This window comes from Pelobates fuscus, chromosome 1 (assembly GCF_036172605.1).
Source record: "Pelobates fuscus isolate aPelFus1 chromosome 1, aPelFus1.pri, whole genome shotgun sequence".
In the NCBI taxonomy this organism is placed as follows: Eukaryota; Metazoa; Chordata; class Amphibia; order Anura; family Pelobatidae; genus Pelobates; species Pelobates fuscus.
Window position 1 is genome coordinate 299,845,824 of NC_086317.1, and position 14,562 is coordinate 299,860,385.

The window sequence follows — 14,562 nt, forward strand, 5'->3', positions numbered from 1 at the left end:
CGCTAACTTTGGCCGGTGTTTGTGACTAAGTGGCTACTAAAAAAGGCTGAACATACCCCATTTGCAATACCTTGGGTTGTCTTCTTTTGTAAATGGTATGCCATCATGGGGCTAATTCTCATTCCTTGGCTACCATACGCTGTCAAAGGCAACCTAACCAATCTGACAAATTTCAATAAAAAAAAAAAAAAGTAAAATCAAGCCTTATATTTGACCCTGTAACTTTAACAAACACTATAAAACCTCTACATGTGGGGTACTGTTATACTCAGGAGACTTCGCTGAACACAAATATTAGTGTATCAGAACAGTAAAATATATCACAGCAATAATATCCTCAGTGAAAGAGCTGTTTGTGTGTGAAAAATGCAAAAAACTTCACTTTCACTGACAATATCATCGCTGTGATATGTTTTACTGTTTTGAAACACTAATATTTGTGTTCAGCGAAGTCTCCCGAGTAAAACAGTACCCCCATGTACAGGATTTAGGGTGTCATAGAAAGTTACAGGGTTAAGCACAGTGCTAGCAAATTAAATTATCTGGACTTTTGGCCTGGGTTGGCAGGCAGGTCCCTCAAATTGCAATCATTAAAATTACTTAATTAGGTAAAAATATTACATAAATATGCACGTAGAATTTTAATATATATACATATTTATATATTTGACGTCTACGTGTATATTTATGAAATTATTAATGTAATTTTGTATGTGGACATATGTATATTTCGTATTATTTTTATTTATTTATTTATACATAGATATATATATCATTACATTCTAAGTGTATTTTGATATAAATATATATATATCAATATCAAAATACTGTTAGAATAAAATTGAATATATATATATAATTTTTTTTTAATTATTAAAAATTATTTTAATTTTTTGTTATTTATTTTTATTAACATATTATTTGTATTTTATAATAATATATATATACCATATATATAGTTATTATATATATTGTATATATTCGTGTGTAATTTAAATATAAGTGTATTTTTATATTAATATACGTATATATAAATATAAAAATACACTTAATATGACATTATATATATGATACATATACATATATTATATATAGATATAATACATGTATATATATCATATATATATACACATATTATTATTTTTTTTTACACTGATTTTACACTGTTTTTTTGGATTTTTCACTTGCAGGGAGACTGCCTGTCAGCACAGACAGTCCCCCTGCAGGCAGATACAAAGACCCCTATTGCGGTCATGTGATCGAGTGATCACATGGCCGTGGGGTCCTGATCTGCCGAGGGGGGACTGCCCGGGCAGACAGGCAGTCCCCCTGGACCGGGAGGAGAGCTGATCGCCGCCGTGGGACCGACGGCGATCAGGTAAGTAGCCCAAAACCGTTATGACGGTTCAGGACCGTCAGCGGTCCAAACGCACGTTTTACCGCTGACGGTCCTGAACCGTCAGCGGTCCTGAAGGGGTTAATTAAATTAACTAGTATTATATTTATCAGGCAGGACTTGACATTCAGGAGATTGTTATATAGCCGGCATCCTGTTTAAAAACATGCATTTTCAATGGTGTGTATTTGAAATTTGGCTACGTGCTCAGATATTGTTTTTAGAATGGAATTGTTTAGATTAGAGTTGGTTTTATTTAAAATAAAGTATAGCCAATAAATGTTTTGTGTACAGGACCTACAAAGATATATATATATATATATATATATATATATATATATATATATATATATATATATATATATATATATATGTATGTATGTATACTTTGGAATTGTAGCTTTGCTGTGTTGATCAGCTTAAAGGACCACTCTAGGCACCCAGACCACTTCAGCTTAATGAAGTGGTCTGGGTGCCAGGTCCAGCTAGGGTTAACTAATTTTTTTATAAACATAGCAGTTTCAGAGAAACTGCTATGTTTATCAATTAGTTAAGCCTTCCCCTATTTCCTCTAGTGGCTGTCTCACTGACAGCCGCTAGAGGCGCTTGCGTGATTCTCACTGTGAAAATCACAGTGAGAGCACGCAAGCGTCCATAGGAAAGCATTATGAATGCTTTCCTATGTGACCGGCTGAATGCGCGCGCAGCTCTTGCCGCGCGTGCGCATTCAGCCGACGGGGAGGAACAGAGGCGGAGAGGAGGAGGAGAGCTCCCTGCCCAGCGCTGGAAAAAGCTAAGTTTTAACCCTTTTCCCCTTTCCAGAGCCGGGCGGGAGGGGGTCCCTGAGGGTGGGGGCACCCTCAGGGCACTCTAGTGCCAGGAAAACGAGTATGCTTTCCTGGCACTAGAGTGGTCCTTTAACACTGTTCAATAGCAGTCAAAGGTTCCATAGCAGTCAGAGATAAAATGCAATTTTATTCTACTTTTACTTCATAAATAGGTCACAATATTTTGTTTTTAATCATCATTTGCATTTTATCTTGTTTTATCTAATAACAGATATTCATTGCTGCACTTCAAAAAAAATTGATCTACACCACATTATTAGATATTACAGGGAGTTCCCAGGAATTATTACAACCGGCTCAGTGTACCTGAATTCTGTTGCTTATACCTACATATAAATTGAAATATAATTTAATATTAAAGGGTCAATAAAAGGGTCAAAAAAAGCCATCCCTCACCTGTCTGTACATGTTGATGCCATACCTAACTCTAGCCAAATATTTCTGGAAGAGATTGAATTGAATTGAATGAAATAACATAAATGTAGATATTTAACATATGCAAGGCTATGTAATACATTTTTAAAAAGTAAATAATTAAAAATGTAAATAAAAAAAATAGCTCTTTAGCTCTTTGGCACACTAATACAAGCCACAGTAATTGTTTGCACAGTGGTTTTATTAATATTTTCATGAGTTAGTTATTGCCATGTGTTGAACCACATATCCCATCAACCCCTACTGGGAACTCCTATTATTATTTATATTATGTTTTTATTTATATAGCGCCATCAGATTCTGTAGCGCTGAACAATCTGATGGCGCTATTGACAAACCTCACTATTGAACTTCTGTTTTTTAAAGAGACATTCCCCATAGAACTTCATCTCAATTAAGGTGTTATGTGGAACGAAGTACCTGGCGATGTCTCACCGTACTGTGTTTTTGAATGGTTAAACATTAAAGTTCTGTTTCCAGACATTTGTCACTCCACCCCCAGGAATCTGTTTCTTCTGCTTGGCCTCTTGGCTAATGTAAGTGTATTGGCTTGGGTGGCCAGTGATACGGTGCCCATTGTGAGTAATTATACATACACTTTACATTCATAAATTAAGTTTCTTTAGATGAACTTTTACATTTTGCAATTAAAAACAAAAAAGTTATCTGCGCACTATTACATATCCCTATGCACATTTAAATAACTTTAGTCTTTTTAGTATCACTCCAATGGCCATTAAATTGTAAGCTCTCATGCCATACCTGCTTGACGTGAGGCAGGTGTGACAGGTGAGATTACACTTTTATGGTCATTGGAGCGATACTAAAAAGACTCCAGATATTTAAATATGCATAGAGATTTGGAATGGTGCGCAGGTAACTTTTTCTTTCTTTTATTTCGGTTTTCATTCTATGTATTGTGGCTGATGTGTACTGTAGTCATTACTGCCATCCAGGAGTAGTGTCAGTATGAGCGCAGGGCTTAATGTTTGTAATTACATTTTGCAAGCAGGACTCTTTTTACATTAGATTTTCTGTCACACTGTTTATAATCGTTGTTAAGTACTGTATGAAGTGTTGCATCATTTGTTGTTTGTTGGCACCATAAAAGATACCTATCAATGATAATTGGGTTTTAGACTTTGTTTTGGGTTTCCGTATGTCCATATTTATTTTTATTTGCTTTCTCCCTTTTCTGCAGGCATTTCGAGCAGAAATAGCACCAATAAAAAACAATGTGAACCAAGTAAATGATCTTGCTCATCAATTTGCTGCCACAGATATTCATTTGTCTCCATACAATTTCAGTTGTTTGGAAGAATTAAACACAAGGTGGAAACTTTTGCAGGTAAATTTAAAATGCATTGTAGTTTGTTCACAAGCTGTGAAATTATTAATTTGTGTATTTTTGCTATGGCCTTCAAGTTTACTTATTCAAAAGTCCATTATTTATTAAGCTTACTAGTTTATTTATCAGTGCCAGTTCCTCTGCTGTATATTCCGGATACCATTTACTGATGCATTACTTGGTAACATTCTTTATCCACATCTTGCCATTTCATACCAGTGACTGAAGGGTATAATCGTCTTCTTGCCTATGGCATCTCAATGCACATGCACACAAATATTTCTAAAGGATCTAGTGATCTTACAGGATCTTCCTTAGAGCCTCTTCTTGTATTCTCATGAATGCACAAAATGAATCATTAGTGATATGGTTTCTTCTGCCATGAGATGGTCCAGTCCCAGAAGATGGAGGTGGCAATGATGGAGAACTTTCTCCCTTCTTACTCTTCCCATGAAAGCAAACATGCCACCATCGGGGATCTTTACAAAAAGATCTAATAGAAAAATTGAATGTCTAACTTATTAAGTGACATCCATGAAATACCTAATTGTAGATGCTAAATAAAGGACATTCAATGGCTGGATGAATTTTCAAAGACTGATTGTAATGCATTTGGCATTTGCCCTTTCGTTTGTGATAAAGGCAAGGGATGGCATCAGTCAATAAAGAGTGTTGCATATGACATTTGACATGACTATTTGTATTTCGGTGTATTTTCTTGCCAGGTGGCCATGTTGCAGGGAGGCAGCTTTAGATGTTGATTTGAGACATTTGAAACCTCAGAAAATAAGTCTGCATACATTCAATGTATAGGGTTCAATGACCATCAGCTAATGTGAAAAGTCAATAGGCACAGCCAGAAATCAGAGGAAATGCTGATGAATTTAACTTCCCTGCTTAAATTGGAATCATCTTAGTATATGAGCACTTGCTACTTCATTGCTCTGAAATGATACTCCTGGAGAATAATACAAACTGAGAAGGGCACAGAAAATGAGCTATATCATGAAATTTGGGATGCATTGCAAAATAGGAACAATTGATCTATGTCAAGGTTAGGCAACCTTACAGCCATAATGCTGATAAAGCATCAGTTGTGATGTAATTCACAGCATCTGGAGTGCCGAAGGTTGCCTACCCCTAGTCTTGACGGTCCCAAAGCACACTTGTCGATACATAAATTACTTGGGAAGACCTGATTTTGTGTATCCTTTATAGCCCTTTAGCAAATATAGTGATCTCTACACATACTGGGTTCAAACCGTTTCACTTGCCAACTAGCCAAAGGCAAAAGCTCATCACTGACTAGTAGAAATTCACCCCAGGTGAGTGTGCCATGGACCCTCAAGGCTTGCATTGTCTAGTACTGTAAAACTTTACATTTTGATCCTGGCTTTAAAACAATTGCATGGATAACACAGTTATGGTTTATAAAGTAAAGTGGTGTTTAATGTCTTCTTTTTTAGTTGTTCTTTTATTAAAATGAATATGGTTGTTCGTTAATTTAAATAGTGCATAATCTGTATTACATCTTGTTAAAGTCAATATCTTTACATCTTGGGATTAGTTGTGTTTAACATGCAGATATACCCTTGCAGGTAGCTTTCGATAATCATTATGCCATGGTTTGTGTAGACCATGTGCCAAATAATTATGCTTTCAATCTGTCTAAAAACAAAACAAAAGACAATTAAGGCATAATAAACTCTACAGAAACCACATATGAGTCAAATAAATCCCTAGATCACTAGGAGAAAAACACAATGCTAGGAAACATATGTTCTTTGACTAGGTGATGTGATCATACCTTTATAAGTGAGGCAAGCAGGACTTGTAAAAAAGGTTGACCTTATTCCAGGGAACTCTAACATGGTAAAAATCAAACCAGCTAAAAATATAAACACAAAAAGCAACACGTACAAATAGCTCAACATTTCGTTGTTGTTTTAGTGTGGTTCCACGTTAATATTTCTCTTTTTCACAATTTAAATGTTTCAATTTGCTTGTATTTGTTACTTTATATGTATGTCTAAAAAGTTTATTGGTCTAACTGAAACACGCTCCTGTATTTCGTATTAATTTACAAAACAGTATGCTCATAATTAGCATTGCCGTTTACTGCGTGTGTTGGCAGCACCTCCTAGGGTAGTTAAAATGGCACCAAGAGGGATGTTATGATAAAAATACTTCACAGTCTTTAATGAATACAAACAGGATTTCAAAGTAAGAGTAAGAAAAAACAACCTACTAAATTAATTGTAAAAATAACCTGCTGAATGACAGTTTCATTTTATGAGGTCAAATGTGATGTAAAATGCAGTATACAAAAGACCCCATACTGTTTTAATAATACAAAATGAAAAACCCTTCAAAAAACGTATATCAATTATATTATTAATGCTCTTTTATCATGTTCATGACCTTAGACTCAGCAAGACCCTGTTATCTGCTAACTAAACCTTCTAAACAAACTCCTCTGTAGAATGCTCTAGAGCTGGGGTTCCCAACACAGTTGGGAGTACCCCTACCAGTCCAGGATTTAGGGATTACCCTGTTGTTTCTAAAGTGTTTTTTACATTTTTTTTATTTTATTTTTGCTTTTCTAAAAATACCTTAAATACAACTAGGTAATCCCTCAATCCTGGACTGTTAGGGGGTACTTGAGGACCGGGTTGGGAACCACTGCTCTAGAGTATACATCTCAAGCTTTTTCTGCTATCTTTACAAAGAAGCTTTTGTCTGTTCGGTGAGCTCTTTACCTGCAAGTAACAAGTGCCAGGAAAAAGTACAATGAGAAAAGCAGGTCTTAAAACTCTGCTACTGGAATCCCTGCAAGGACCCACAAAGTATCTTTTTACACCCAGGACTAGTCCCTATCAAAATTGCATTAGACTTGTGGTGACTCATGCAAAAAATATGTAAAATATAACAACATAGAATAACAGAAAATATAATAAAATATTACTACTCAAAAGGGTGAGGGATTAGGAGAACACACTTTACCATATATAAACATGCAAATTCTCTAGGTTTAACCTTCAGATATTGCACACAACAATAGAAATAGATGAGGACTTCAGTGATGCTGTCAGAGATTCCATTACAAGAAACAAAGTTAAAGGAACACTAAAGGGTCAGGAACATGTATTACCGACCCTATAGTGTTAAAAAATACCATCTTGTTCCCCTAAATATAGTAAAAGTATTCCTTTACTCCAGTCTGCTGCTTCTGGTTATGCCCCTGATCTACCTGCCTGGCTGACATCATCAGAAGTCTTACTCAAAGTCAATCACAATGCTTTTTCATAGGATTGGCTGAGACTGTTAAGGAGGCAGATCAGGGGCAGAGCCAGCACAAGCCAAACGCAGCCCTGGCCAATCAGCATCTCCTCATAGAAATGTATTGAATCGATGCATCTCTGTGAGGAAAGTTAAATGTCTCCATGCAGAGAGTGGAGTCACTGAATGGCAGTACTGCACAGTGTGCAGGACTGCCCCAGGAAGCACCTCTAGTAACCATCTGAGGAGTGACCAGTGAAGGTATCCTTAGGCTGTAATCTAAGCACTGCCTTTTCTATGAAAAGACAGCGTTTAGTGCAAAAAGCCTAAAGGGAATGATTACACTCACCAGAACAAAGTGTCTCTTTAAGATTCAGTATAAAGATATTCATGTGCCCTATATACATTTTGCTAGATAATATCAGTGATCATGTCAATTTTTTATAAAATCTCAATTTTGCTATTAGATAATGCATTACTATTATTATTATTTTATTATTTTGTACAGCGCCATCACATTCCGTAGCGCTGTACAATAGGCATAAACAAACCAAGTATAGAAGTAGGCATCCATTCAGAATCCCGGCATATTGCATATTCCTGAGTTTCCTACGACAGCATCATCTACCATTGTATCATTTTTCAAACAAGATGAGGACAGTGAGCAATGTACATCTGAATGTCCACCAACCCACTAAAGGCATCCTGTTCACACGTGGATAAGGCATTAAAGGGGAGGTTAATTCATTCTTTAGAATGCAAAGCAATGGCTAGTATCAGTGACAATAGATGAATTGCATTGTAGGTCTTTCCATTAAATAGAGCCAGGCTCCTATCAATATTGGGTCATTCTAGCTTATATTTAATAGACATTATACTCATCTTATTCAATGTAATATCATAACATATATTTTTTGTAATTTATGTGAGTGCATGGACATTTTTTTGTTTAGTTAGTCCTTGTTACACTGATAAGCTGTATCACATATTCTCATATATATATATCTATATATTTAGTAAAAACATAGCATTATGAAGTTAAGTTGTAGTAACATCATATTCTTAGATTACAGATGTAGATGTAAAGTCTCCTCCTGCAGTACATTTTCAGATCATATATATATATATAAGCACACTAAGACATACATTTTAAAAAGATATGCTTATATAAGTATAACAAAGTACATTCTGTCTAGTTTTTGACTAGAGCAACATTATGCAAGGTTTTATAATGTTTGTTGCTATAATTTCTCCTAATTACATTTATATAGAAATATTTACAAGTATTTCGTGTATATTTCCAACTTAACCAGGTGCATTTTAAATCTGAAGCCGCTGTTACATAAACAGAGTAAACAATTCACATCTTGTCTTTAAGGAGAAAATGTTCTTTCAAGGTCAAAGCTTATTTTTTCTGTGGCATCTTTCCTTCCTGTTTATCTAGTTATTTCCAAGGGAAAGTAGATCAGGCAGTCAGAGGCTTTTACAAACAAGGGCTGACGCTAATGGCAGTAAAATGAAAAATGTTAGCTCATCCTCATTGTCATTGGCGAACATAAACATTCTCCTCAGAACATTGACCAGCAGAGTTACACAATGTATACGTTATTTTAGTAGTCAGGACAACTGGGTTAGTCTGGCTATAATTCCAACGTCATTTTTACGACCACGGGCAAGAAATATTTTCAAAGAGGTTACAATGTCATTCTATCTGCCCACCTTTCAGCGACACATCGATATTTTTCAATGACAACTCACCTTAAAAGGAATTTCTACAATAAATAAAACATCTTTTCTCTTATTTTACTTAACATTATTATTATTATTTTAAACAATTCTTATTTTTAGTAAATATTGCAGTGCTGATTTTTGTTAAAGGAAAATATAATTAAACTAAATTAATTTAATTTATTCGTAACTAGTACACTGAAAACCACATTATTTTGAATCTAGCACACTCTTCTATGACAATCTCCTAAAGCAGGCATAGGCAACCTTCGGCACTCCAGATGTTTTGGACTACACCTTCCGTGATGCTTTGCCAGCATTTTGGGTGTAAGAGCATTATGGGGGATGTAGTCCACAACATCTGGAGTGCCGAAGGTTGCCTATCCCTGTCCTAAAGTATTAGAATTGTTCAAGATTGGTGTGATGCTTTATACAAGTTGATCCCAACTCAGTTGTCAAGCATCAACAAAGGGATCACCTAATGAATTAGTAACTTTGGAGGCTGTTAAAACTTTTTGGGAACCTCAGCTCCAAATCCGTTTTTGTCCATCTAGGTTTGGGTGCTGTTGGGCCTTATTTAAACAATCAATAGCTCCTGTACGTGATGGCAACAGGTTTCTCTCAGACTTGGTTTGGCACAAAAAATAAAAACATTCAGCCTCCAGTTGAAAAATACGCTGACCTCTGTGGTATTTGAAGAGTAAAGGTTAAATGATCAGAATAAAACGAGTAAACAAAGCTGTGAAATTTTTGTGACAGAAATTCTGTAAACATGATGACTCGGTACCTTAATTTGTAATTATATGTGGTAAATATTTCAGTTTCTCTTCATTGACGTTTGATAGATGTTTCCAATGCTGTTTGTGTTAGCTTATCCTTCTTCCTTAAATAAAAAAACAAGGTAGAAGAAAAGAGTAGTCAGGCCTCCCCCTTTATGGTAGAATAATCCTTCTATCTGTAGAGCGTCCATTAATCATGGTAAACACAAAGAAAGGCAAGGTGTCACTGCAGGGAAGCTAGCCTTCAATCTTGTTTAAGGCTTTCCTCATGCTCTTTCTGATTGTAATTTCATATTTTAAAAAGATTCATATGCTGCTGTATACTGTAAGAAAGATGATAGTAAAGATCACATAACACTAAAATCCCCCCAAACCTGTCACGCCTGTGTGGAGTTTAGCATTATGCTGCATTGTACATCAGGCAGTCATCGTTGAAGAATTATCATTATGAAACTACCCAATACTTAAATCTGTTTTGTCCTCACTTGTCTTGGTATTGTCCTTGGCAGTATATTTATTACCTGCTGTGTCACTGAATCCTCAGACTGTAAAGAATACCTGGTTGAGATATCAGGGTAGATAAAACAATGAGTTATTGCAGAATTCACGCTTAAATGACCTTGCCATTATCATCACGGCTATGCAAAACTCTGTCCTGCTAACCACAAATGATAAAGGGAAGGGATAAACAAACTTCACAGATAATATTTTGCATAGCAGGATTGCAAGGGTAGAATGCTGAAATAATCGAGAACTCTTGCTGTGTATTCAACAGATCAAAATCAACACAAGCTTTGAATGGATTCCCACTTACGGTCTATATGTTTAGAGCAACATTTCAACTGTCGTTTTTCCCTTTATACACTATATTCGCAATGTTCTGATGTGCTTCTCATACATTTTGATTGCTGCAGACATTTGAAAGTATTCAGTATGAAGAAGAAAACTGTTTTTAAAAGCCTTTACATTGTTTTAAAGTCGAGCGTTGGTACAATTCTATAGTCTTACAGTAAAAGTAATAGCTGATATCTTAGATGAAAGAAATAATTATAAATGTGTTAGCTCTGTCCCATCTGTCTGCACCTTAATATCATAGGCTTCAAATGCAAACCGAGAATTCAAACATCAGAGTCGCAGATTTAATTCCCAGTAGAATTAACTAGTTTTGTTTTTTTCATGTTTCTAAGATATCAGGTAAGTTGATAAAAATGAAAATTGAGTTGGGTAAAACATTTATATGCCAGACTATACATAAAATATATATAATTATTTTTGTATATGTATTGCTGCCCATCCCACAGTTAGGTGGTATTGCTGTGCTACAACAAAGTACTTATAGTTTTGTTTTATTTATGTATGCATCCATTCTCAACTCTCGAGTCTTTATTATATAGATTATATAGATTTTAAGTCTATATTAACCCCTTCCCAATGTTAGGGAACAATAGTTCTATAAATATATAAGCAAACACTCTCTTTACTCCAGGCACTCAGACCACTTCTGCCCATTGGAGTGGTCTGGGTGCCAACTACTACCACCCTTAACCCTACAAGTGTAATTGTTGCAGTTTTTATAAATTGCAATAATTATCTTGCAAGGTTAAGTCCTCCACTACAGCCACCAGAGGGACTTCCGTGTTCTTAGAACACAAAAAGTGTTATACGATGCTGGACGTCCTCACGCTATTCATGAGGACCTCCAGCCTCACCGGAATCCAAATAGGAAAGCATTGAATAATGCTTTCCTATGAGGAGGTCTAATGTACGCATGCATGCGCGTTAGGTCTCCCCCGCCGGCAGGGACATTGGCACTGGATTCAGGTAAGTCACTGAATGGGTTTTAGCCCCTTCAGCAACATGCAATGGGGGTTGGGAGGGAGAGGGGCAATGCAGGGTCCTGCAATGCCAGGAAAACAGATATGTTTTCCTGGCACTGGAGAGTCCCTTTAAGTTTTAACGTAGATGAATTTAAATGAAAGCATATGCCCTTCCTTCGTTGAGACATAGAAAATAATGTAATAGCTGCATATGTATATAATGCTACATTACAATAGACCATGTTTTATAGGTAAATATTACCAGTGAGATTAGGTAGATACCTCCAGAAAGATGAATCTTATTTATTTAAATGTTAAATAATATAATGAATATAATTGATATATTATAAGAATTGGTAAAAGATTGGGTTATTATTTTGGAAATTGTACATAGCTAGTATCCCTTATGTCTGTATTTGTAAGTCATTATGGCATATTTCTTGCTTAGAATTTTGAGAGTCTTGATTCTATATCATTTTCATAGCCTCTAGTCCCAATTCAGTTGTCGATGACCACCAAAGTTATCACCCAATGAACGGGTAACCTTGGAGGCCAGTGAGACTCCAGATTAATTTTTTCCATCCGATTTGTTGTGGTGATGGGCCTTATTCAAAAAAATCTCTAGATCCTGTTTGACGGCAAAAGGTTCAGACTGCGTTCGGCACGCAAAAACCCAATGAGGAGGGCAAACATTGCAAAAGAAAAAATATGCATTGTTGGCAAAAAAAAAGGATCAAACATCTATAAACACAAAATTAAGAGAGAAACAAAATATCGAAATGACACCCGCAAACTGAAAGACAAAAGGAATAGCGTGAAAATGTCTCTCCAGCACATATCCAGTATAAAAGATCAAGAGTATTGCCGCTGCTGCTAAAGTCAAGCAGTAATGTCAGCACACTTATAAGAATACACCAACCATACACATCAAGAACAATGGCAATGCTGATGGAGGAATTTAAGGAACGCTAGATAGCGTAAACATTGGGTTTGGGATAGAAAGCAGTTAGAGAAAGTTAGGGTTGAGGAACTTTGGGTAGTGGGGTTTACTGTTGAAAATACTAGGGTTTCAGTGTTTGCATTTACATTCATGGTCTCAATCTTTTGCTTCTGAAAGTTACACAAGCACATAATGATTTACAGGTATCTTAACAAAGGCAAGCATGTTCAAGTATTTTAAAATAACTATACATTATAGGGGGGGGGGGTTGTGGCATATACTTTGCTGGTTTGGAACAATGTCTCTTTGGGGTTTTTTCTTCCTTTGTTAACTTTCTGTGTCACTTGTGATTAGCAAATACAAAATAAGTCCACTTTGAGTTGAAAGGCAAACATAACATTATGCCCATATTAGGTGCAAGATTTTATCCAGGGCTATCAAGCAGTTAACCTAAATTTGCTTCCAGAGGGATTATGTTTTTATTGCCTGCTATAATAGGTGTCAGCATGCCTGAATGATGAAAGCAAATCTCATTTGATGAGAAAGATTTGCAACCATGCACCTTGTTTGAAAGATGGGCAGGTAAAGTAACACCTATTATTGAAGGCTGTAAAGAACAATATTGCAAGCTGTGCCGCTGAGTTTGCAAGAAGAGGCATTTTATGGTGCATTAATGAGTGCATTAATGACATTTTCTCAGTCTTGGTCACGTTTTAGTGAATGTTGCTAGAAGGAGATTCCTTGGGAGTCATTTTCTAAAATCACTCAAACATCAGTCATGTGACCAGAGAAAGGGATGACTGGATATTCTCCATCTGCTCTGTTATACATCGTCCATCATGCTCAGCACGCAATAGACATTATAATGGGAGTTGCAATCTAATGACCTAGAAAAGGCTTTTAGAATAGGCTTCTAGATCATAAAGGGCATTGTATCACATTTTCGCCCTTTCAATGATATGTATTGCCAAACTCTCCAGAAGCCAACACATGCCTGTAACTATGACCTCAATTTCTGATGTTATTATTAAATTAGAAATAAATGTAATTTTGTATGACTTTTTTAATGTAATAAATTACTGTAATCTAAAAGAGTAATAAGGACACATGAAAACAAAGGAATGCTGTTATGCTACACTTGAAACTTTACTTTCCTGCCCATCCTACTTTGGACTTGATTGTATTAGGTCCAACGATATGATGTTCTTTCTGCTTAATTGCTTCTGTAAGATTTCCCTAACATGGTAATTTGACAAATCGAGCTTTGAAATAACGACCATTAAAATCAATGAAGGAGACAGGCTGATATGCTACTTAATTGCATTCGATCCACATGATCGCCTGACAAAAAGCTGTCAGTGGCCAGTATTTTTATTTGTCTCCTGCTGTGAGGTGCCCTTTATTCTTACAGGAACACAAAGTATTTAAGCTTTTCAAGCTCTAATGCAAGCTATGGCTCCCAAGGACATTTTGTATCTTCAACTGAAGAGCATGTTTTAGAACAGGTAGCAGAATATCACATCAGAACTGATGCTTTATTGAAGTATTCATTTTTTTCAGATTCATCAGTCTCTTTGACCAGATTTTGTATATCTGTGAATGAATACTACACACTCATGTCTGTGTGCACTTCACCAATATCACTCATTTTATTCAATAGTAACCTCATACTTATTTTATGTGTTCCTATAATGAAAGTCACTGACCATAAGTCATCATATTAATTATTAAAAGAGACCCTAAGTAAGCCCAACACTATGCCCAATATAATAGAAGGTATCAGTCAAATTGCTAATTTAAAAGATTTGAATCAGGTGACACCCAATCTCATGGTCAATGATTATATGGCCTGCCCCCCACCCTCTCCATCTATATTGCACCAATTGATTGCCAGGAAGTAGAACCGTAGGTCCTATAGTATTACAGCTCGTAAAGCAACAAAAGATGTGTAATTCAGAAACTATTGCCCATCTATATTTTGGCAACCTTTAC

At 35.9% G+C, this 14,562-nt stretch overlaps 1 protein-coding gene across 2 annotated transcripts in view; it reads left to right on the top strand.

Moving 5' to 3' along the window:
- Positions 1-14,562, top strand: part of DMD (dystrophin) — a 2,317,639-nt gene that overhangs the window by 1,841,886 nt on the left and 461,191 nt on the right. For both annotated transcript variants that reach the window (XM_063457949.1, XM_063457957.1), the window contains one exon: positions 3,881-4,027. In XM_063457949.1, the coding sequence (XP_063314019.1) occupies positions 3,881-4,027 (147 nt within the window). The remainder of the gene's footprint in view (positions 1-3,880; positions 4,028-14,562) is intronic.